At 36.8% G+C, this 25,433-nt stretch overlaps 3 protein-coding genes across 3 annotated transcripts; 2 read left to right on the top strand and 1 right to left on the bottom strand.

The window, feature by feature from the left end:
• Window positions 165–2,002, top strand: LOC104770435 (ribosomal RNA processing protein 1 homolog). The gene has a single exon (XM_010494861.2). It carries the CDS (start codon window positions 245–247, stop codon window positions 1,850–1,852), a length of 1,608 nt encoding a protein of 535 aa, XP_010493163.1. The 5' UTR covers window positions 165–244; the 3' UTR covers window positions 1,853–2,002.
• Window positions 2,025–4,753, bottom strand: LOC104770436 (protein trichome birefringence-like 5). Its single transcript, XM_010494862.2, has 5 exons — window positions 4,079–4,753; window positions 3,470–3,662; window positions 3,055–3,248; window positions 2,654–2,812; window positions 2,025–2,501 (listed from the first exon to the last, which is right to left on the bottom strand). Exons 1-5 carry the CDS (start codon window positions 4,663–4,665, stop codon window positions 2,177–2,179), a joined length of 1,458 nt encoding a protein of 485 aa, XP_010493164.1. The 5' UTR covers window positions 4,666–4,753; the 3' UTR covers window positions 2,025–2,176.
• LOC104770434 lies at window positions 16,696–21,165 on the top strand. Its single transcript, XM_010494860.1, has 14 exons — window positions 16,696–17,020; window positions 17,548–17,635; window positions 17,785–17,893; window positions 18,053–18,102; window positions 18,225–18,291; window positions 18,378–18,450; window positions 18,848–18,903; window positions 19,426–19,519; window positions 19,652–19,736; window positions 19,944–20,006; window positions 20,179–20,238; window positions 20,402–20,494; window positions 20,676–20,738; window positions 20,905–21,165. Exons 1-14 carry the CDS (start codon window positions 16,962–16,964, stop codon window positions 20,992–20,994), a joined length of 1,050 nt encoding a protein of 349 aa, XP_010493162.1. The 5' UTR covers window positions 16,696–16,961; the 3' UTR covers window positions 20,995–21,165.

The following is a 25,433-nucleotide window of genomic DNA, read 5'->3' as shown; positions in this document are numbered from 1 at the left end:
CAAGATCTACGAAACAATAGCTACTTTCCAAAGAATATTAATTATTTTATTTTTCTAAAAAAAAATAACCCACGAAATGATTTTGGAGACAAAGAAAAAACAATTCTAAAGATGAGGGGTTAAAATGTAAAAAAACAAACAAAATGAAAGAAACATCCCAAAAAGCTAAACCCTAACCCTTATTTCTTCTTCTTCAACCTCCCCCACCCAGAATCTGCCGTCACCTCCCCAGAGTTCGATAGCAATGGTGAAACGCAACCGAGTTGTGCAGGCAGAGCAATCATTACCCATTGAAGAAGACTGTAAATCGCTGATAAAAAAGCTTGCTTCTTGTAAACAAACCATCCGCGACAGATCCTTACGAACCGTTCTTGGTACTTGGCTCCCTGAACAAACTGAAATCTCCGATGAAGACATGAAGAAGCTATGGCAAGGAATCTTCTACTGCATCTGGCATGCCGATAAGTCTCTTTATCAATCACAACTCATCGATCGTCTCTCCTCTGCTCTTCATTCCCTTCCTCTGCCTTTGTCTCTTCATTACTTCACCGTCTTCTTGTTCACCATGCGTCGTGAGTGGTCACGCATTGATCGCCTCAGGTTAGATAAGTTCTACCTCTTGATTCGAAGGTTTTTGAATGGGTTCTTCTCTCTGCTTGATAGCAACTCGTGGGATTTGGAATTAACTCGTCGTTTGATGAGTGTTTTGTTCGATGGTACGTTTCTTGCTGGTGATAAGTTTCAAGGGAATGGTGTGAACTATCATATAGCTTCTGCTTTTGTTGAGGAGCTTAGACCGTTTCTTCCACTTAAGAACGAGGTTTTAGAACTTCTTATTACTCCTTTTGTGACGATTTTGGGTGTTGTTAATGATAAGATCTTGGTTGGGAAGATTAAGAGTAATTTGTTTGATGAGTTACTTAAGATGGGGAAGAAGCTGTTGTTAATTAAGAAATCTGGGAGTGATGAAGTGCCTGAGGATGATGATGTAGTGGTTTTAGGATCTATTGCTTTGTCTATGGAGTTTGCAAAGAGGTTTTATGAGATGGGTTCTTCTCCGGAGTGCCATCAGGGTAGTAGGAAAGCTATATTTGCTATTCACAAGGAGTTCTTGCAGTTGGAGAAGGATATGTCGTGTTCCGGTATCGAAGTTTCTATCGCAGAAGTTTCTCGTCTTGGCAACGATGAAGTGCCTGAATTGGTTCCCGTGTCTGAGTCTGAAACAAATGCTGTTTCTAAGTCTAAGAAGATTTTTGCAAATGGGTCTTCTTCTAAGAAAAAGGGTTTGAAGAAATGTTCTTCAAAGACTAAAAAAGGCAGTGCCAAGGAGGATGCTGTTATGGATGATGTTATCGATCTTGGTAAGAAAGATGAAGCTTTTGATGAAACTATGATATCGGATCTTCGACAGGAGTTTGAGAAGATTGCATCTGAAATGAGTCCGTCAAAATGTGAGGTTGCAAGTGTCTGTGAAGTAGCAGAACCTGTGTCAATAGCCAAAAAGTCCAAGAAGAGGAAAAGAGAGAACAAAGGGGAAGTGCAAGAAGATACTACGGTTAACAGAGATGCGGCAGCAGAGACAAGCTTAGCCGGCCCGAGCAGTGAGAAGAGCTCAAAGAGAGTAAGATTCGCAATGAAGAACAATTTGGTGTGGAAACCTCATTGCCCTCTACCTCCACAAGATTTGAGGTTGCCTCCGTCTGCTACGCCAAGAGGAAGTGCTCTGAAGCAAGGAATCCCGGCCGGCCCAGTGAGGGAGTTGGCGAGTAGGAGGACGAAGAAGAAAGCGAAACCCGCTGCACGTAGAGGAGTGAAGACGATCAAGAACTTGAAGAAGAAAATGTCACCATGAAAATGGAGTGTCGAATCATCATTATTGGTTGCTTTGCTGCTAGTTTTTCTTTAAATTTTTGTTATAGTTTCAACTTTCAATACGTCTTTGAGATTTTGTTTGCTGATTTGAGAATTATGAGTAAAATCTTTGCCATTAAAAACTGAAAAACTCGTCCCATGTCCGTTTGTTCACATCTCTACATAAAGAAAAAAAAAACTACTCCCTCCAAGAGTGATAAAATACACAAAATTTTGATGTCACCGCTAACAACAATGACAACTGAATTGGTCATTTGTTTCTCTCCTCATCTTTTCCTATCTAATTTTTTTGATGTATGAACTATTAGGAATGTGGTTGAAGGAGCAAAGACGCGTATATAAGATGGTTCCAAACATCAGGAACTCCTGGCAGACACCAGTGGCTGCAATCCTGTCGCTTTGTTGACACTTTTTTACCTTCTGTGTTGGTCTTACCATAGATTGATGGATGTCCGTCTTTGCGGAAATTAGTCAGCTTTGTCACGTTTAGGAGAATCACAGGAATCTGCATCTCCTTTATGGCTTCCTCGACTATTTTCATTTTCAAAGGATAGGAATCCAGGATTGAACCTTTCTTAACCGGTTCCACCTCCCCATTGCACGACCCTCCCGAGTCCCACTCACCTCCCCTGTTCAAGTCAAGACACATAATAAGCTGAAGAACTTATCTCTTCTGTAAGAAAACCGCAACAAGAGTACATACAGGTGGCCAAACCAATTTGAACCTAAGAGCTGAAACCGAAATGAACTGGTTTGTAACTAATAAAAGATCAGGGATTACCTAAAATGGGCAGAGGAGTATCCGCGGTAAAATACAAGCTGCTTTTTGGGATTCACATTCTGGTCAATCCATTTTGCCCAAGTCTTCAACGATCTTCTGTATGCTTCAGTCGCATCAAATTTCGGGTAGATGTAATCACCTTCTTTGTAGTAGTTTTTCCTGCACTAGTTATTATTCACCATGTCATATACCATTAATGGCTCGTCCTTCTCTAGAGACTGGTGTCATGAAACAAAAGTACACAAGTACAATGGGATGCACCAGTAATATCAAGCTTTAAGGTGAGAAATTCAGAATATTTTGTAACTTTAATGAATCCTACAGCTGACAATAAATTTACCCTACATCTCGTACATTTGTGAAGAATTGTGATAAAGCAAGCAGGAACGGAAAGAACATACCCTCTGGCGGTCTTTCCATGAACCCACCAATGTCCAGTGTTAAAGACAAGAATGTCAGCTCGCTTCCATTTAGCATGTGACTTGTCAATGCGATCAATCGAAAGGGTCGGATTAGTGTTTCCTTGAGCATTTGCTCTAACTCCTTCCCTTACAAGAAAATGTGACCTCACAAACGCTACTGTGCAGTTGAAATCCTGTCAGACATTATTACACATTTTAACCCCAATTTAATCAATCGAAAAAGATGCACATAAATGGATACTGTCTCAAACAAAAATATGTCAATTAGTGGTTACTTCAAACATAAACTCTGTTGCCTATTCCAGCACCAAATTACAAGCAGTGTAGATCACCAGAATACCAGTGAAAATTCAATCGAAAACACAAGCAATAATGAGCAGAAGAGTGAACTTACTTCAAACTTGAATACAAAGTAGCCTCTCCCCTTTGTTATATTATGGCCATAAACCTCGTACATTCTACTCTTATCGGATAAACCTTCTCGAAGAACGCAAATCATTGATTCAAACTGGTTACGGTTCATAGAATCTCCAACCAACAACAGACTTTTACCTCGTAGCTTCACCAAGAAGTCTGTAGCATTAAACCTATGATTGGAAAGTCAATAAAATAAGGGGATAAACACATTCTATGCACAAACAGAAATTGCACATGAGGTGTTTCCGCTATAGTATGTATGATCAAGGACTAAGCATTCATTATTGCTCTTTTGAGAAAGCAGAACACACAGAATCCGCCATTAAAGTTGTATGTACAGTTACAATATTTGCACATTTAAGAGAGTTTCTACTATCTCATTCAGTTATCTATACATCCACGCTAACACATATGTTCAAATAACCTTAGCTTCACAATCAGCTAATATGACAATTCAACTCATGAACACAGCCAACACAAAGCTATATTGTAGTCCCTAACTTCATTTCAAACGTAAGATTGGACGAACAATGTAATGTGAAAAATTAGAAATTTTAATGCTGGTCAATTCGAAAAGCTATTATACCGTGGGAGATCACAACCGTCCGGCTTCCATTTCCAATTGAGATAGTCAGAATCACGCCTCCCATTCTTCTGACAATCAAAAGCTTCGTCAACATAAGGACACGATCCAGGCTGATACAATGGATACTCATCATCGTCCTTAACCCATGATCCCCTGTACAAATCACAGCCTTTCATCTTCTCAACCACCGCCTGGTCCACAGATTCTCCTCCTCCTACTTCTTCTTCCGGCTCAGTTTTCGCCGTGTGCGAATCGTCCACATCTTTAAGTTTCAGCTCAGTCTCTACCGCGACGTCATCGCCGCGGCGTGAATCGTCTTCCTCCTTTGGATTTGTTTCCACGGTGACGTCAACATCGGTAGCATCGTGTTCGTGAGGCTCGATTTGAGGGAGTATGGGCGTAGGAGGAGGTGGATCGGCGGCGGAGAGAGAGATGTCGGCGGCTTGGTAAGGTTGGAGAGAAGGTTCGAGAGTGCGTCGAGTGAAGAGGAAGACGCTGCATAGGAAGATAACGATGAAGAGTGAAGTTGTGACAGTGTAGGAGACGATGGTGCGAGGGAAGCTAGGGAAAGAAGAAGAAGTCGACATTGTCAAATGAAGCCACCACCACCATCGGAGTGGAAGCTAGAGCTACGCACTACTCATCTCACCCGTCAGATGCGACTTCATTCAATGTTTTCCATTTTCTTAATTATTAACTTAATAATAATAATTAAAAATTACTCCAAATTAAGGTCAATATTCCAAAATTATATCTCGTAAATGCACATATATTTCTGCCAAAATGAGGTAATTTTTAATAATTTTCGAGTATGCTCATATATTCATACTAAATTGGTCAATAAGTGAATGAATGTATCAAAAAGCAATCACTAAACTTTTTTTGTTTTCTTGTTTTTTTTTGGACAAAGCAATCACTAAACTAAACAGTAAAATCACAATCATGAGGAATATGCTACTTACACACATGACACATCTATGTTAATGTTATCTAAAATCTTATCCTTTATGATTTTTTTTTTTTTGGAGGCAAAAATTGATTAGACAAAATGCGTAAGCAACTTTTGCTTAGAACCTTCTTCTTCCTATAGAGTATTTCAATTTATAGGAGAGAGAACTTTGTGAGAGAACTTTGTTAGGAAAAAACACTTTCCCTTCGGTTTAATTCTGCTGTATTCTACCTTTAAGCTATCCTTTTGGTGAGATATTTGCTAGGTTGCACTGAAACGGGTACGGGAACAGGAATCGGGTACGGAAACGGGGACGGAAAACGGTGAAGTAAAAATTTATAGATACGGGTACGGTATGGGTACTTCAATAAACATATAAGAAAATATACCCATACCTTGAATAAAAGGAGATTAGTAAAGCTAATGGGAAAAGGAGAGAGGGGAAAAGAGTCTAGAAAGTAGAAAAACATAAAGAAATGAAAATATGCTTATGATAAGAGTGCTTTGAATGAAATGAAATGGATGCAAATATCAAAAAATTCGATGTTATCTTCCCTTAAAGCATCTAGGGCGTCCCCATAGAGTCCCGTAGAGTTTCCGTCCCCAACATGTCCCCGGTACGGGGACGGCTACCAAATAGACGTACCCGTGCATCATAGGATATTTGTGGATTCTAGGGTTTTTCTTTCGGTGTTCTTATTTTCACTATTCCGCTTTCCGTGGTTCTTGAGTTTGGTTCATCTTTGGGTCTCTATTCCCTTCCTATTCTCCTCTCGGGTCGTTGGAAGTTAGTAGGCTCTTCTTTTTTTTCCACGTTTCGGCTTCCGGTTACAGTCATGTCAGCGGCGATGGACAAAGCTCTTATGGCGATGTCTTTAGAGGAAGAAGATCTTCCCTTTGGTATGCTGAATCTTCCAGAGCTGAGCTCCTGTGAGCGAAACTATCTAAGTTTGGTCGGTCGGCTTCTCAACCCGGAACTGCAATCGATGTCTAATCTGATCCTCAATATGCCTAGGAAATGGGAGAAAGGAGATAAGGTTCGGGGAGTGGCGATATCTAAAGAAAGGTTTCAGTTTTTCTTCAAATCGGAGCAAGACCTAAATGAGATTCTGAATAAAGGTGCCCAATTCTTCGATGAGTGGGCTATAGTGATGGAAAGGTGGACAGAGAGACCCCTTCCAGATTCGTTACAATTCATCCCTCTTTGGGTCCAAATCCGAAACATCCCCATCAACTACTACACGAAAAAGGTGATTATATTGCTTGGAGAGCTAGTTGGTCAGGTGTTAGAAGTGGTCTTCGACCCAGAACAACCTATAAGTCGAGGTTTTGTTAGAGTGAAGATCAAGTTCGATGTTTCTAAACCCCTGAGAAAGTTAAAGGTAATCAACCTTCCTCATGGGCAAACTACCACAGTTTGGTACCATTATGAAAAAGTTCAAAGGAGATGCTTTCACTGCCAAAGGCTCACTCATGCTAAGGAGGTTTGTCCCTTCCTCCTAAAGCAGTCTCAAGACTTTGCGGCTGAACAGGATTTGAACAAGAAAAGGGGTTCGCAGCTTTTGCCTCTTATGTTAAAAGAAGATGACCCTCTCTTCGGGGTTCTGAGCGAGGAGCAAGTGGGCATACACCCAGTTTTGGGTAGACCAAGAATTGACCCGATTGTCCTGGAAGGTATGCGGGAATACATTCGGGTAGCTAAAGAGGGTGAAGATCGAAGGCTCCGTATAGAAAAAATAAAGAAGTCCGTAGCTGAGGTCGAAAAGGATCCTTTTGCTGAAAAAAATGGTCTTCAGACTAGAACCTGATCCCTTAGTCTCCAAGGATTTGAATAAAGAAAAGGGCCTAGTTTTTGGATACGAAACTGAGAGAGACTCGATATTGCCACCCTCAAGCTCTCATCCAGGGGAAATAGTCTCGGATAATCAGCTCAGTTGCAATGAAGGCAAGGATCATTCCTTGTATTCTGAAGGAGGGGGGTTTCACCATAAGCTAGGGGATTACTCGACATACTTCTTTTCCTCTCTGCCTCGTTCAACGGAATATGTGCCTAGCTTTTTTGAAGCAGGGACATCCGGAACGAAGCAGAGAAAGCCAGGGATCCGACGAAGACCCCATTTCAGTAAAAGAAGAAGATCAAGTTTGGGATCAAAAGAAGAAAAGGCAGACAAGAATATTAGTCTGAAGAAAGGATGGGTGGAGAAAAGAAAAGGAGTAGACATAGCAGATGAGAGCCAAAAAGTCGCAAAGCGCAAAAAACCAGAGGTGGTCCCAATTGAGGGACCGTCCACCATCTGATGAGCATAGTCAGTTGGAACTGTCAGGGATTGGGGCGGCCTCAAGATTTGACAGTTCAACATCTCATGGAGATGCGTAAAAAGCATTTTCCTGAGATTCTGTTCCTGATGGAGACCATGAACATAAGGAATGTGCTTGTAGATATTCAAGTCTGGCTAGGGTATGATAAGGTATATACGGTTGATCCAGTGAACATAAGTTTGCCTTGTTTTGGAAGAAAAACGTTTCTGTAGATTTCTTGTTTATGGATAAAAATGTGTTGGATGTAAAGGTAGGAGTTGGAGATCATTCTTTTTTCCTGTCCTGTATATATGGAAATCCAAGATATGATCTCAGGCACGTGGTATAGGAAAAACTCACAAGAATCGGGTTGCAAAGGAAAGAGAGCTGGTGTATGCTAGGAGATTTGAACGAAATCCTACACAATGGGGAAAAACTTGGAGGTCCAGCCAGAAATGAAAAAACCTTTGAGGACTTTGCAAACATGTTAAAGGCTTGCAATATGGAGGAGCAGTCGGGATCAGGAAATAGCTTCTCTTGGGGAGGAAGAAGAGGGGATTTGTGGATTCAATGTAAGCTGGATAGATGTTTCGGGAATAAGGAGTGGTTCAAGGAGTTCCCAGCATCCAATCAGTTATTCTTAGACAAGAAAGGATCCGACCACAGACCTGTAGTTTTGCATCTCCTTTCTTCACAAGAGACTTACAGAGGATCCTTCAGGTTTGATAAGAGAATGTTGCATAAGCCTTTGGTCCTGGAATCTATTAAAGCAGCTTGGCAAGCCTCCTCTTCGTCTCTTGGTTCGTCAGTTTCAGAAAGTTTGAGAAGATGTAGGAAAGCCCTCAGTAAATGGAAAAGGACAAGCGATTTGAATGCCAAGGAAAAGATCAACCAAATCCAGAGAGATACTGAACTGGAACATGCGGCATTAGTCCCTTCCTTTGCGCGTATGGCTTGGCTGAAAAAAGAAATGGTAAAAGCTCATAGAAAGGAAGAGTCCTTTTGGAAACAGAAATGCAGAAAGGACTGGATGAAATCAGGAGATAAAAACACTAAGTATTTCCATGCCTCGGTCAAGACTGCAAGAACCAAAAATGGCTTAGATCAACTTCTGGACCCTCAAGGGATCATGCATCGATCAGAAGCGTCCAAAGGAGAGGTTGTAACCAATTACTTCCAAGACCTTTTCACTTCGTCCTATCCTCCGGATCCCCATGAGCTCTTCCAAGATTTTGAACCAAGGGTTACAGCTGCAATGAATGACAGGCTCATTCTTAAAGTCACCAAAGAAGAGGTAAAAGATGCAGTTTTCTCTATAAAAGGCTCGAAATCTCCTGGAGCAGATGGTATGATAAGCTTATTCTTTCAACAATACTGGGAGATAGTCGGGAATCAGCTGACATTGGAAGTCTTAAAGTTCTTTGAAGAAGGCATCTTGGAAAAGGAATGGAATTTCACTCAACTTTGCCTTATTCCAAAAAAGGTCAACTCCTCCTTGATGTCAGACCTGCGGCCTATTAGTCTGTGCTCAGTCATGTATAAGGTTATCTCCAAGATTTTAGTTTCAAGACTTCAACCTTTGTTGTCAGAGTTAGTCTCCCCTAACCAATCAGCCTTTGTAGCTGATAGACTAATCTCTGATAATATCATTATTGCACATGAAGTAGTCCATGATTTGAGAACCCACGACATGCTAGCAAAGGAGTTCATGGCCGTGAAAACGGATATGTCTAAGGCTTTTGATCGTGTGGAATGGAGCTACTTGAGGTGCCTTCTATTAGTGATGGGTGGGTGGTCCTAGTCATGAAGTGTGTCACTACGGTTTCCTACACGGTTTTAATTAATGGTCAGGCTCATGGATTGGTGACTCCGCAGAGAGGGCTCAGACAAGGGGATCCTCTTTCACCGTTTCTCTTCATTTTATGCACTGAAGGACTCACTCATCTGTTGAATAGAGCGGAGCATAATAGGTTATTAAATGGAATGCAATTTTCTCCTGAAGGTCCTTCCATCCATCATCTCCTTTTTGCAGATGATAGTTTATTTATGTGTAAAGCGGCTGAAGATCAAAGTGGGGAACTCCAAAACATTTTGAACATCTATGGGAAAGCGACAGGACAGACTATAAACCTGCTCAAGTCTTCTATTCCTTTGGTGCGAAGGTTTCAGATCAGACAAAGCAAGTAATCAAGATTAAGTTGGGTATCACTGAAGAGGGAGGAGCTGGTACCTACCTTGGACTGTCGGAATGCTTCAGTGGTTCAAAATCAGATATGCTCGCATATATACACGAGAAGATGAAGAACTGGTTATCGGGTTGGTACGCTAAAACTCTTTCCCAAGGAGGTAAGGAGATACTTTTAAAGACAGTAACAATGGCGATGCCGGTGTATGCCATGTCATGCTTTAGACTACCCAAAGGTACCTGTGAATCATTATCGGGAGCTATGTCAGCATTCTGGTGGAGCTCAATGGAAAATCATAGAAAGATCAGTTGGATTGCGTGGGAAAAACTATGTCTGCCAAAAAATCAGGGTGGACTTGGTTTTAAAGATATTGAACTGTTCAACCAAGCGCTATTGGCTAAACAAGCATGGAGGCTACTTCAGAAACCCGATTGTCTCTTCTCCAGGTTCCTCAAAAGTAGATACTACAGTGAGTCTTCATTCCTGGAAGCAGATCTTGGTTCTGGACCATCCTTTGCTTGGAGAAGCATATTGCACGGCAGATCTTTGCTAGAAAAAGGGTTAAAGCAAAAGGTAGGAGACGGAAGGTCCTTAAAAGTTTGGACTTCTCCTTGGCTTTCTGATGAAGGCATGAGAGCTCCCCTGATGAAAAATATTATAGTAGACATTGATCTAACAGTTGCAGACCTCATTGACTTTGAAGCCAAGGATTGGGACTTGGAGACTTTGGAGGATCTCTTCTTCCCAAGAGAAGTCAAGCTAATCCTAAATTCAAAACCTGTCATGGATTCTCTAGATTATAAATGTTGGATGCACAACAAAAGTGGAGAGTACAGTGTAAAATCAGGGTACTGGCTTGCTACTCATGGAGTTAAAGAAGAAGCAATCCGGTTAGCAACATCGCTTCCCTCTCTAAACGGAATTAAAGATCAAATCTGGAAAGTCATAGCGCCTTCAAAGATAAAGATTTTTTTGTGGAAAGCGGTAAGTGGGGCTATTCCAGTGACATGTCAACCCGGGGCACTAAAATGGACAGGCGTTGTCAGGTGTGTGGATTACAAGGTGAGTCAATCAATCACGTCCTCTTCACCTGTACTATTGCTTGACAAATATGGGCTCTCTCTGGGTTCCCTAACCCGGTAGGTGGCTTTGATCAGAACTCGGTTTACCAGAACATGTATGATACATTGCTCATGGGGAAGAACCTAAGCCTGGACATAGGTACCCGAAGATCCTTCCCGTGGATTCTGTGGTTTCTCTGGAAAAACAGGAATAACCTTATCTTTGAAGGTCTGCTTTTTATGCAAAGAGATCTGTTGTTAAAGATCAGAGAAAGTTCGGATGAATGGTTCCAAGCACAAGAAATGGAACATGCAGAAGAAGAGAGCATTATACAGACTCCGCAAAAAGTCTTGAAAACCTGGAGACCTCCGGCGAAACCTTGGCTAAAATGCAATGTTGGTACTTCTGGGAACAAGGTGAACAGAGTAGGTGGAGCGTCTTGGGTTCTTAGAAACGGAGAAGGTACTGTCCTTATTCACGAAAGAACTGCTTTGCCTCTATAGACTCTAAAGACTCTGCTCAGCTCGAAGGATGTCTGTGGGCAGTGGAGAGTATGCGAAGCTTGAAAATTCCTCGTGTGATGTTTGCTCTGGAAGCAAAGGAACTAGTAGGTGCGGTAAATCGCTCTGAGGCGTGGCCAAACTTTAAGTGCCACTCGGAACGCATCCTTTTGGCCTTGGCTCCCCATAGTGGAGACTGGTCTTAGAAGAAAGAAAATCTAATCTGGGAGCTTTTTTGATCGCTAGAAGCGTCACAAGGGAGGACCGACTGCAATCATATATAGCTCTAGGCTATCCTTTTTGGTTACAGAACTTGTTCGAAAATGAGAAATGCATTATGCCTGTGTAATGGTTTTTTCTGTTGATGATTGCTTTCGCTCCTTCTCTTTTGTTTTGTGACTTTCGGCCTTAAGTTGCTAATATATCGAATCATTCAGTTGAAAAAAAAAATTAGACGATTAGGTTAAAAACACAAGTTTTTTTTTTTTAAGACAACAACCAGATAACAAATATTTTCATGTAAATTTTAAATTTGTTAAAATGTTTTATAATTATATTATTTTAAATATTTTAAATTTTAAATTTGTTAAAATGTTTTATAATTTGTCCAAATATCATATTTCAATTTAGTTTTAGTTCGGATTATTATGCTTATATAACCTAGACGTATCTACTTTTGAACGGAAAATATGTCTCTTTCCGTCTCATCCTGTTCTTTCTTGTCCTGTATCCATCAGAATTTTTCTGTCCTATGATCATTTTCTTTTAAATAATTACTCCTTAGGGCAATATTCGTAATAGAGATTGGGTAGCAAATTTAGACGAGATATGCAAATTCTTTTTGAATATTTATTTTTATTTAAATAGTTAAAATTATCCAAAAATAATTATAATTTTTAAAAACTATCTAATTGTTTTCAAAAATACCAAAAATCTCAAAATACCGTTCTAATATGGCTCAGTACTTCGCGAAATATATAAGACTCCATTTGAATATTAAGGTAGTATCTCCTGTTACAACACATGGCCGAATATTTTTTCATCAGCTAGAAAATATACAGTAAAACCTCTATAAATTAATAAAGTCGGAACCATGAAATTTTATTAATTTATAGAAGTTTTAATTTATCGATAAATTAATAATTATTAATTTATAGAGAGATTTTACTAATTTGGTAAAAAAATATTAAAAATAAGATTTAATTTTTATAACTAATATTTTTATAAAATCAATTACAATGAAAATAACATTATCATGTTTTGAAGATAGCACTCAAAGATTTTTATACAGTAAAAATATTAAAAATGAACTCTAATAAAAATTAATGTGTAGATATATACATATATTTAGATAATTTTATATAATTATTAATTTATATTATTGATGGGACCATATTTTTACAAAGGAGTTTCAAAAAAATTATTATTTTATTATATTATCGAATAGTATCTTAAATTACACTAGTCCCCAGTTGGGACCGGGGAAATTTATTAATTTATAGAGATTATTAATTTACGGAGTATTAATTTATAGAGGTTCTACTGTATGATATTTTACAATCCATCCATAAAAATCAAACATTAGCTTTAAAATATGAAGTGATTTACGTATATATTTATTAAACTAATCAGAAACTTGAATACTAAAACTTATAAAACCCATCGATAAGCCTTAAATACTAAAACTTGAAGAACAGAAAGACAACATTATATAAATTCCAAGCTTTTACAATTTTTTTTTTAAGGAAGTAAATAAGAAAGCCTCCTTTAAGGAAGTGATTTACGTATATATTTTTTAAGGAAGTAAATATTCAACATTTGATATTTGAGATTCATTTCATAGATACACGAGGAGAACCTGTGGAAGTATTTACTTGAGCTGGAAGAAAAAAAAAACGGTATACCAGAGAATGAGAAAATAAATTAAAAACACAAAACCCTTTTAATGCATCTAGACGACGATCACAAGTATTGTTCATGTATCCTTGCCTTGTCCTCTTACCACCAATTATTTTTGTGATGCTTTGTGTTCTTGCTAATGCTTACCCTAATGCTTGCCATAATGCTCGACATATAGGGCAAGAGTTATGTGTTCCATCAAAACAAGGAGGAGTTTCGACTGCTTAGCAGAAGATCAAACCTCAGGGTTACAATAAGATTTTTAAGTAAAACTTTATGTCAATATGGTTGATATGACAATCTATCATGTATGCTGCTGTATGATAGTCGTCTCTGTATAGGTTTGTTAGACAAACCAAAGATTTGTTTGCATGTCTGGAGTGATCAGATATGTTAAGATTTTCAAGACAATTTGTGTGTTAAACTTTACCCTAATGCTTTGTTGTTGTTATTACATAAGCTTTCATTCAAAACAAATCAGTCAAGTCTCTTATTGAATAGGATATATAATTTGTGAATGACTAATAATTCTTAACATTATAATGAAAATATTGGTGTGATGGAAGTTTTTTTTTTGGTCAACTTCTAATTCGATTAAAATTAACGAGAACGTTCTGCAAGAATACAAGAAAATGTATCCAGAGTACGGAGGGCACATTTCACCATCTCATCAGCTAACAAGTTTGCCATGCGAGGGATAAAGGTAAAGAACACATACGAGAATTCAGAGATTAGAGCTCTAATACCATGAAGTATCCCAACTAGTTCATTAATTACCTTATTGGAGTCCAGTAGGTCGACTAGAGACCTCGAGTCGGATCTGATATAAACGTGTGAAAAAAATCTTTGGCCTTTGCTGATTGCAGCTTGGTACTAACTACTAACTGGTACAATCAGTGGGAACGTTCCACAAAATCAAGTAAAGATAATTTAGGATAATGCACGCTAAGTTATGTCAAATTCAACAGTACAAGAGAGAGAGATAGAGAGAGAGAGAGAGTTTCACGACAATAGAGACAGAAGATGAGAATCACATAAAATCGATATGTTTTAAGATTAATTACTAAAAAAAAAAAAGGTTTGGCAGTTTGAAAAGCAATTCCGCAAAGGCAGTGTAATGTGCAAGTCACCACTAGTTGCTCTGTCTCTTGTGATACGAGTGCTCCCAAAGCATCTCCTCAAGGTGGAGTAGAGCGAAGTAGGAAAAATCCGGACTTCCGGGAGGATTCGGTGCATCACCAACATCAAGCAACAATGATATCGATAACAAGATATATATGGATATAAAACTCAGCAAAATCAATACGGCTCAACCAACTAGTAAGATATTGGTAACAATGATTTACAAAAAGAACAAGCAGAATGTGATATTCTTCTCCATTCCTCAAAACTTTGATCATTTAAAAGTAACAATTTTCCATCTTATTCTTCTACATTCTTTACAAAATGAGGAATAATATAACAAAAAGGTTCCTCTCTAAAATTGATGAGAAACAAATGGAACAAAAAAAAAAGAAACAAACATTAATTTTTTTTTCAAAATATATAAAATTATTATGTTTATTAATAATATTTCAATTATAAATATAATAATTTTTATATTTTCACAATGGTATTGACAAAAAAAAATTAATATGAATTCCATGTTAATGATTTTTCAGGTTTTATTTGAAAACTGTATGAAAAGTAAAATAATGTTTATATAGTAAACAAAACTAAAAAATATTTTAAATTACTCTTAAAATTTTATTAATTTAATATGACATATATAAATTAAATTCACAAAATTTTATTTTAAAATCAAAAGTAAAATCTGTTATATACACATTAAAAATAGTATTAATATTTTTATTGAAATTTAAGTTATTTAATATTTAATATAGTTTAAAAGATATTGTTCTTGTTTGGTTACCATTTATTTTTTTGTTCCTCTCTGCATTTTTTCCTTTTATTCCGCAAAAATTGTTTATTCCATTCTGGATTGTTCTTTTTGTTCTTCTAATGGTTACTAGTAGAAGCCATTATAATTCATAATATAAAGTTTAAAAAAATCTACAAGAGAAATAATCGAAGGCGTTACTTATTACGTGTGTGTTAACGTAAAAAAAAAAATAATGGGCTAGAAAACATATTACTCTTTTTCAGTTTGATGATATACATACACCAATTAGTTGAATTAATGCAACAAAAACTTATAGAATTAGCTTAGAACTTAGAATAGGGACTACGGATTTTTTTAAATGATTATTACTCTTTGGTGGAAAAAAAACAATTGTATATGATTATTATTGGTTTTATGATTTTAACAGTTTTAGAAATCCAAACAAAAATTATGTGTTATTTAATCATAGATTTTAAAATACTTATTAAAATGATGTGTTATTAGTTCTATGATTTACAAATACTTCTTAAAATATCATGTAGTCATGTTATTCATTTAAGGATTTGTTTTTGGATTTTAAAATCCAAATTATGTTTTAAATGAATTTGAATGGTTTTGAAAATGTAAAATAGAAGGAATCAAATCCAAATATAAAACATGTTATTTCAAAATCCATTTGTTTTGATTTTCATAATTTACAATTATATTATTGGAGAAGTAATTTCTAAATCCATATAGAATTGTGAATTATGAAAATCAAAACACATGGATTTTGAAATAACATGTTTTAGCTTTGGATTTGAATCCTTCTAATTTCACATTAATATACATTCAAATCCATTTAAACATAGTGTGAATTTTGAAATCCATGTATTTTGTCCAAAAAAATGCATTTTTTGTCCCAAAAAAACAATCCATTTAAACATGATGTGGATTTTGAAATCCAAAAACAAATCATTAAATGAATAACATAATATTTTAACAAATATTTATAAATTATAGAACTAATAATACATAATTTTGATAAGTATGACCAAAACGACATCGTTTTAGGCAATCTTAGATGGCAATTAAAAACTAACTGTTTTTTTAACAGTGTTGAGTCAAAGATTAGTTTTGTAAAATCAAAGGTTGTAGAAGGTAATTAAAAACTAACCGTTGATTTTACAAAACCAACTTTTGGTTTTTAATTATTTTCTAGATTTATGCTTTTCATGTAAATAAATAGAATTTAATTATTTTAATTAGAATTTTATGTATTTGAAAAATAAATACAAATCATCTATTAATCAGAAATATATAAAAATAAAAAATAATTATTTTTAGGAGAAAAGGATAAAAGAAAAGAATTTAATATTTTTCTGGTCAACACTGGGCAACGCTTGATTCTGGTCAATAAAACATCGTAGTTAAATGTTTATGGCGTTGTACACATAACTTATGTTTTGTACACATAACTTATGTTTTTTACGCATGTTCTTATATGATGACAATAGTTCATGTAGTTAACAATAAATTTATATTGTTTGCATGTTAGACTATGTGTTGGTGTATACTTCATATGATTGCCAATCATTTTTTTATTAATGATTATTACTACTTAGTGGAAAAAAAGAATTCTATATGATAAAAAAATTAAATGAAATGGTGTGACAAATCTGCTGAATCTGATTTTTAAAATTATCATATGATTCAAAGTGCAAATTATCAATCTTGTTGTAATGTATCACCACCTTTTTTTAATCTCAGTAAAATCCTAAACAAGTTCCAAATAGTAGCGATTAGGCCCAGCAAAATCCACTCAATTTTATTTTTTTTGTTGGACCAATCAGACAATCTCACCAACGGTGACAGCAAAATTTTTGACTGGTTGTTCGAAGAGGGGGGGAGTTTGCACAAATCCAATTAAGCGAGCGTTATTATACCAAACATTCTAATCCTTCGATGGTCTCTTCTAGTAATTCTTACGCCTTGCTCTTCACATCTCCCAACCAAAATCTCTAGATTGGGGCAGCAACGAATATGATTCAACCCTAATTTACAAGTCTCTTGAGATTTTATACAGTTTCAACTCCCACAAGCGAATAGAAGAAACCCAAAACTCAAAATGGCCAACGCTCGACGATCTTCATCCTTCAATCCCGCGACGGAGCAAGACAATGCTATGTAAGCTCAACCCCAAGTCTTTTCCTTTGTTGATGATTCTATCGTTTCGTTTCCTTCTCTATTTGTTATCGAGCTATGAGTTTGTTCTTGTTTCAAGAGTATGTTCTTTTTTTGGACCCTCATCTCTATAATCACTTTCCATTTTACATCTGGTGTACACATTTGCTGGGCAGATAGATTTCATGAATTTTTTTTTTTTTTTTTTTGTTTGCAAGAATCCTCCCAAGTTTTATATTTCTTATGTTTATGATTCTATGATCTGTGTTATGAGCAAACAAAGTTCAAGCACGTAACTTGTTGTTTCTCTCTAGTCACAGCTAATTTTGAGCTTCAGATTCAATGCGTCTTTCTTTTGTTCTTCAAAGTATTTTGCAGATTGCTCAATTCTCTCTATGTTTTAGTCTCATGCCTTTTTCTGCCAAACGATTCAGATGATGCTATTATGCAAAAATCATTCCAATTTTTTTATGTTCTGCATCCTTTATTGGCTCCTCATCTAGTTTCACTACTGTTTTTTCTGATTGTAGGTTTCTTGATATTCTACATGAAGCTCCTCTCTTCGGTCATCGTCAATCTAGAAGTCTTGTTGGAAGCTGCATTTATCTGATTATACTGGCAAGTGCCTTTAAACTGTACCTTTTTCTGATATTCACCGTTGATACTTGATATATTAACTCAAGAGTGTTTGTAACTTTCCTTATTACAAGCATTATGAGAAAACATGAGTGTCTGACTTTTGTATTTACTGTTTGTTAAATTTTTAGGCAGGTTATGCTATTTTAGCAGTTGGAGCACCGTGGATACTTCATTCTGTAGACTCTCTTATCCCATCTATACTTTGTAGCTGCAATGTTGCTCTATTGATGTTAACAGGTAAACTACAATACTCCCTTTTAAGCTTATTACTACAATCTTTGTTTACAAGCAAGTCAGACTATATTGTGGTATGCTACTGCCTAGTACATTTGTTAATTGCTCATGAGTACTACTGCAGGATATGTATAAAATTATCATGACTATTTTCTGCAACAGGTATGTTTCAGCAATACTTTGTCAATCAGGTCCAGAAAATACGCTTGCAGGTAATGTTTGTTCTACTGCTCATTTTTTTATTTTCTAAGACTATATAGAGATAGGTCGATATTCTCTATTGTAGTTGTAGTTATTTCATCGGAATACCTTCTGAACGAACCTTCTATTGCAGGGTTATTACAGTTTCAGTCAGAAATTGAAACATGTAGTTCGTCTGCCATTTGCCATCATGGCATACGGTAATTTTTAATGCTACTTTTTCAATCATATATTGTTACATATATCTATTTCTTGCACTCAATAAGGTGACTCTGTTTTATTATAGGGACTGCATCTATGCTGCTTTTCATGGTGTGGAGACCATATGTTAGTGTTCTTCCCATTTTTACTGTACAGAGGTCTGCAGCCTTCTTTTTAGATACACTTACTGCTTATACATTCTTTTGAATTTTCTGTTCTGTTCCAGTTGATCACATTTTCTGTTTTTATTTCTTTAGTCTTCGACGATTATACGAATAAAAGAAAGATTCTGACTTCATCCTTAAACTTCTTCCAACTTTGCTAAGAAAATTACTACTATCACATAATGAAACTCCTTATTGAGAAACGGTATTCACGCAGGGGACATATTTGACTTAACATGTTTACCAATTCTTAGATAAATGCCTACAAGCTGTTTATTTGATGCTTTGGAAGCTGACAATGTCTTTCTTATTTTATATTTTGAAGAAACTTGGTGAAGGAAATTTTGTTTTGGCAAGGTCGAAAACGCTTACGAGCATAATATTCTTGCAGGTTCATCATGTCTGTTGAAGCAATATCTGCCGCTTCTTTTGTGATTGTATTTGTTGGTAAGCCATACGGTCCAGAAATCATATTTACACTTTTAGGCATGCATTAGTACCTCAACTAGAGCTGTTAAGCCTGGATACTTTTCTTAGTCTAAAAATTTCATGCCATGATTGCTAAGTGTCAGATTAAAGTCAGTTTTCATTTCTTATGTACCTGACGCATAGAGCTTAACTGAAATAATTCCATTGCCTCTGGGCTCTATTGCGGTCAAATGAAACTTTTTACATTCTATGGTCATACATTTGTAATTATATGTATCATGTATGCAGTTCTTACAATTGGCTATAGTTTGTGATTGAATATCAGAAGATCAAGTATCTTTTAGAATTGCTGTTCTGGGTTTCAGTATGAAAGCCTCTTTTTTGTTCTCAATGCAGAGCCCGTCATACCGTGTATTCGGAAAAGCCATTGGGTAGAGCATAATGCATTCTTTTGTTACATTGTTCTGCCAGTTGTTTAGTAAGAGATTCTATAGCTAAGTTATAATGCAGCTCTTCTTATCTGTATTTTAATACTGGTAGGTTATGTTCGCCAGTATAACTCAGTGAACTCTCAGCCCGATGTCTTAAATTCACTGTATTCTCCCCTTCAACCAGCTGCTTTGGAGGGATTGAGGTACTTTCACAATCTCACTGGAACCTTATATTCGTAGTCGTCATGAATATCAAATTTAGCATGACAACCTTATAATGCCATGGCGATACTTTTACCATTCTCAAGTCTTTAGTTGGTTTGCTTGAGAAACAGATACCATGAAGCGGGTCGCCTTTCTGATCAGCAAATGGCTCTACTGCAATATCAGCGTGAGAATCTCCATTATCTCAGTGAAGAGGTGACAATACATGGAATATTTATCATGAGTACTTAATTTCTGAATCTTGATGCTTGTGTTGTTTCTTACTAGTCTACAGTTTTGTACTAGTAATCCTAAGTTCAATGCTCTTTCTAGTTCTTCATCATCCACCCTAATTATATGCAGAATTATCCTGTGCTTTCGCTTGAGTGAGTGTCTTGCCTCTCTCTTTTTTTTCTTTTCCAGATTCTGCGGTTGCAGGAGTCTTTAAGCAAATATGAAACCAATGGTAGTAGCAGCACTCCTCAGGTTTGAACTGCTCTATTACAAAATCTGCTCTATTACAAAATTACTGACTTCTTTTTAGCGGAGCCTTAAGTGTGGATACATGCTAACAACATTCTTGATAATTTTCTTAAAATCCATGTATTTCCTTCCACTAGGATTTTAATTTTGCAACTGTTAAATGATAAACTTTCAGGTTGATCTGGCGCATCTTGTGGCTACTCGTGATCAGGAACTACGAACACTTTCTGCTGAGGTAAAGCTCAGTTAACAAATGATAAACTGCAAATTCTCATGGTTAATTTTTAATTATCACCCTTGGTGGACAACATATCATAGCTGATTGACATTTCATGGCTAATATTCTTTATGTAGCATCTCTAAGTGGAGGATACTAAATGAAAATTGTATGTTTGCAGGTGGATCAACTCCATTCCGAGCTTACTCTTGCTCGATCTCTGATCTCTGAGAGAGATAGAGAGATACAACACGTTCGGAATACCAATAATCAGGTTTGAGACTATTTATAAACATAAGAACATAGCATACTTTCCACGAAGATCACAATCACATCATGTGTAGCAAGGATGCTTTACTATGAAATCTTTTGCATCGAACAATTTGCAAGGGCTACACATCTTTGGATCTGTAAAATTAACTCGATCATCTTCTGTTTTGAAACTCCTGAAACAGTATGTTGCAGAAAATGAAAGGTTAAGAGCTATTCTTGGAGAATGGAGTATGCGAGCTGCAAAGGTACAAATCTTAGGCATGTTTAGAGATGCAATATGATTCGTGAAAAGTCAATGTTAAATTATCGTTCTATAGTTTCCTTCCTATATCGGGTTTATCGAATCCAAACCCCTTTTGCGTAATATATGTTTTGTTTTTCTGAGGCTAACAAAGTTAACCGAATGTGTAGCTCGAACGAGCTCTGGAGGTGGAGAGGATATCAAATCTTGAACTGCGGAAGAAAGTTTCGGCTCTAAGAGACCAGAGGCAGGTGGCATAAAAGCATATACATCATCTAACTATTTATAACTCACATGGCTTGTAGACAAATATTTTGACACTATTTTGTAAATGTTTGTTGCATTTTTTCTTGAAATGTTTGATTAGAATGAAACTCTTTTTTTATGCATAACTAGGTATTAGCCCACGCTAGGCCTGGGTTGTTTCATCAGTACATCAAAATTTAAAAACTATGTAGTATGAGTTTAAATAAACTTAAGAAATTAATTTTTCTTTTGATGATAATATATTTTGTGCAATCAAGTCCTATGTACTTTCCATGCCATATATTTTGTAGTTGCAGTCATATTTCAAAATCATTGTGATAACTGTTTTAATAAAATTTATTTTGTAGTCTTAGTGATGCATTATTTATTATTCATTTATGGTGATAGCTTAAATAGATTTAAAATATTTCAATTAAGAAAAAATCAAAATAAGAAATATTAGGTCTGCAATGTCTCATGCATATATAACTAAGTGAGACTAACAATATATTATTAGACTAATACATTTTCCATAAAAATAAAATAATAAAAACAGCAACTATTTTATTAGGTTATTATATCTTAAAGTATTCAATTGTGTATAGACTATGATTCATATAAAATGATAAAGTTACATTTAGAAAAATAATTAATATTTTATGGCATTATAAATACATAAACATAAATACTATTTCTTTTGTTAATAAACAGTAAGACCTACAATGGAACTTAAATTTCCTCTTCTCAATCTATATAATATATGTACTTCTATTATAACACTAAAAAAATTGGACGTTTTACTTTAACTTTATTTAGGCTATTGTTTAACATTAGTATGTTTTTTTTTAATTTTTTTTTCTTTGACAAACTTCTAACATTAGTATGTTAAGTCATAAATTTTCTGAAAAATGAATTTTTGTAAGATTTTAAGATCTACTCAGAATTTAATTTTAAAAAAAAACTTTTAAATTTGTAAGCAATGATTATTAAAAACTTAATAATTCATCACATATGGTGGGAAAGGAGAAAAGAATGATTACTTATATAATGATAACCCAAATTAGATAATGGAGATGAAACTTAAAAAAAAAAAAATAACAATGTTAAATTATTACAATGATATTTCATCTGATTTTGTAACCCATACAACAACAACAACAAAATAAAAAGAAAATACAATTTTTTTTGAGGAATAGTGAAGATATGAGAGAATGTGAGAACGGAAGAGTGAGAAAAGACTAATATGAGAGAATAATTATTTATATTATAAGAATTGATGGCAATTACATCACATTTAGAATTATGGGAGTTACATTTATAATTTATTTTGTTTGACTAAAATTGCAATAAAATTCACCTCACATGGCATATTATTCTATATTTATTATTATTATTTCATACTTAACTTATAAATAATAATATTAATTATGTTAATATATTTAATATCCAACAATAACATATATTACATACAAAATTAAAAAATACAAGAAAGAAAAAATTAAATACATATATAAGTAAATATAAAACAGAAATAATTAATTTAAACAATTTTTTTTGGTGAAAACATTACTTACTATGATATGGAGGGAGTATAAGACCCTCTTGCATTATTCTATATCTAAAATTATAAATTTAGAGTTTGGAGATAGAGAATTTGTAAATAATAGAGAAATATGAAAGGAAAAAAGAAAGAGCTCTCGGCAAAAAAATTCTCTCTCAAGGGCGTTAGAAATGGCGACGGCACATTAGGGTTTTGAAGCTGGGGTCTGATTTCTGTATGATTCGGGGGTTTCTTTGGCATGATTTGGAGATCTCTCTGGTGGATTTAGGTATCGGATTAGATGGGATTAAGAGATTTCGATCACGAGATCCGCTGGATATCGGTGATTACTTCTTCCTCTGGGTGTGGCGATTGCTGTTTTCGGATTTGATCTTGATTATTTGGGATCTTCAGAGATCCCTTATTACCAAGTTTGATCTATTTTGGAAGGCTGGGGGCTATTATATCCCGAGGTTTCATTGTTCATCTGATTCGATCTATTGGTATTATTATGGTAGAGATATGGAATCGCTGGTGGAGCGAGATCTCGACGGCTTCTATCGGGTTGTTTTTGGAAGGTTGAGATCTGAGTTTCCTTGTCGAGAGTGTGGTGGCGATTGTTTCTCTCTGTCTCGATTTGGTAATGAAGTCCGGATGGTACTTAAAGAGGTTGTTTTGGTTTTGGGTATTTTGCATATCTCTCTTGTCTCTCTTCTTCTCGACGACCCTTCAGTTTCAGTGGTGAGCTTGAGGTTTGTTGACATGTCAGAGAGCGGTCTTGTGGGAAACGGTTCGGTCGATCATATGGCGGAGGCGGTGAGACCTCGATGGAAAATCAAAATTTCATATTTTGATAATTCGGACCTCATCGCAGGATACTCGAAGACCGTGGTGGGTCGGTGCTTCAATCCTAAATTACAGGACATGAAGGCACTGCTTATCATGATGCCAAGGATCTGGCAGGTCGAGGGTAGGGTCGTGGGTGCTGAATTGGGTTTAGGGAAGTTTCAATTCGATTTCGATGAAGAAGCTAACCTCGTTCAAGTTTTGAAGAAGGGTCCATACCATTTCGACTCTTGGATGCTCTCTCTGGTCCGTTGGACACCGGTGGTGGATCCGGCTTATCCTTCGGCGATCACGTTCTGGGTTCAAGTGTCGGATGTACCAATTCAGTTCTGGGCAGAGCCCACTTTTCGTGATATAGGTTCTGGTCTGGGGATTGTTGAGCGAGTCGATCTTGATCGTGGCAGAGTGCAAGTCACTATTGACGGACTCAAGCCGATCTGCTTCGAGGTGGACATTGAATTCTTCAATGGTGAGATTACAATTGTAAAGTTGGATTATGAGTGGTTGTATGGCTGGTGTGATCACTGCTTCAGTCANTCTGCTTCGAGGTGGACATTGAATTCTTCAATGGTGAGATTACAATTGTCAAGTTGGATTATGAGTGGTTGTATGGCTGGTGTGATCATTGCTTCAGTCTGTGTCACGACGTCTCCGTATGTCCTCTGCTTAAGAAGCCGCTGGTCCATGGGGGTAGAATGGATGTTGGGGTGGGACAAGCCCAGGGTAATGCTTTAAGTTACAAGGGAGCTGTTCAGGCTGAGGCTAAACGGGGAGGGGGTCATGGTAAAGGGGGTCATCGGGGTCCCAATTATGGTGGTGCAAAGGTTCGTCCAGAGCGTATCACGGGTTGCTCTTCGCGCACTAAGGATGCTTCTGGAATGGGTTTACCGCAAGATGTGCGGGGAAAGCAAAAAGTCTCACGGGGACAGGGTCAACCAAGTGTTGATATGGGAATAAGCAAAAATCCAATAGGTGTGATTTTGTCTAAGCGGGGTCAGCAGGAGTTGGCGAATCAGCAGTCGAGGACTGCTAAGAAGGCATTGTTTCAAGATAAGGGTGACGTGGTGGTTCAGAAGGAGTCCGCTGCAGGCGGGGAGGGGGATGCGGAGGAGGGACAAATCTTGTCTTCTCCTCTCCAAGGTAGCGATGAGGGTGATGAGTCACTGCCAGTGGGTCCTGTGGTGCGGGTGCAGGGAGATACGATGGTTCTTGCTGTGGTTCCTCCAGGGGAGCAACCTGTACATCAGAGCTCAGCTCAAGAGATCTCGAGGGACAAACTCCAAGAGGTTGGTGTTATGCCGTTGGGTGTTGTTTTGCTTCCGGTTAATGTAGATTCGGTTGAGGGTAGTGTTCCCACTACGGTTGCATCTCCAGATTTAGTGGGACAGTTTGGTTCGCAGAGACTCATTGTCAGTCCTTCAATGGAGGTTGAGGGGTCTTTGGCTATGGAAGAGGCGGAAGAGATTGGGGTGGGAGAAGGTCAGACTGTGGAGGTCACTGGTGGGGAGGTGAATACTGACCAAGATATGGGAGAGGTTTCGGAGGAGGAATTGGGTAATGAGGGTGTGGAGGGCGCCCAGACTGCCTCAGTCAAGGTCAATGTGAGTGACAAGGGAAGGAAGGGGAAAGCTGTGGTGCTGCGGGGTGTATGTGCAAAGAAACGTAATGCGGCACTGTTGTTGTCTCCGAGGACTCGTCCTCCGCAGGGTTCTGTAATGGGTACTGGTGAACAAGCCTCTAAGGCCCAGGAAGGTGTCAAGGGAGGCCCAGGTGAGGGAAAGCCACCAAAGCCAAAGCCAGTTAAATGAATGTACTAAGTTGGAATTGTCAAGGTCTAGGGAACAAAGCTACAATAGGAAACCTTAGGGATCTATGGTTTCAACATAGACCAGACTTTTTATTCATTATGGAAACAAAGCAACCTTTTTCTTTTTTGGAACAATTTGTAGGCCATTTTGGCTATAAAAATTTAAAAATTGTGGAACCTGTTGGTTGTAGTGGGGGTTTGGCCTATAATAAAGATGATTTTAATGTTGAGATTTTAATGGCATCTAATAGGATGATTGA

Source organism: Camelina sativa, chromosome 20 (assembly GCF_000633955.1).
Source record: "Camelina sativa cultivar DH55 chromosome 20, Cs, whole genome shotgun sequence".
NCBI lineage: Eukaryota > Viridiplantae > Streptophyta > Magnoliopsida > Brassicales > Brassicaceae > Camelina > Camelina sativa.
The sequence above is the reverse complement of the archived record's forward strand: the minus strand, read 5'-3'. Positions and strand labels throughout refer to the sequence as shown.

Bases quoted from the DNA above. Each gene is read 5' to 3' on its own strand.
- LOC104770435 (XM_010494861.2), top strand. From the start codon at position 245: ATGGTGAAACGCAACCGAGTTGTGCAGGCAGAGCAATCATTACCCATT.
- LOC104770436 (XM_010494862.2), bottom strand. From the start codon at position 4,665: ATGTCGACTTCTTCTTCTTTCCCTAGCTTCCCTCGCACCATCGTCTCC. The intron at 2,813-3,054 runs GTATGTTCTTTC...TAACTAGTGCAG, and splicing joins CATGGAAAGACCGCCAGAGG to GAAAAACTACTACAAAGAAG. The intron at 2,502-2,653 runs GTAATCCCTGAT...TGACTTGAACAG, and splicing joins TACTCCTCTGCCCATTTTAG to GGGAGGTGAGTGGGACTCGG.
- LOC104770434 (XM_010494860.1), top strand. From the start codon at position 16,962: ATGGCCAACGCTCGACGATCTTCATCCTTCAATCCCGCGACGGAGCAA. The intron at 18,103-18,224 runs GTAATGTTTGTT...CTTCTATTGCAG, and splicing joins TCCAGAAAATACGCTTGCAG to GGTTATTACAGTTTCAGTCA. The intron at 20,007-20,178 runs GTTTGAACTGCT...ATAAACTTTCAG, and splicing joins GTAGTAGCAGCACTCCTCAG to GTTGATCTGGCGCATCTTGT.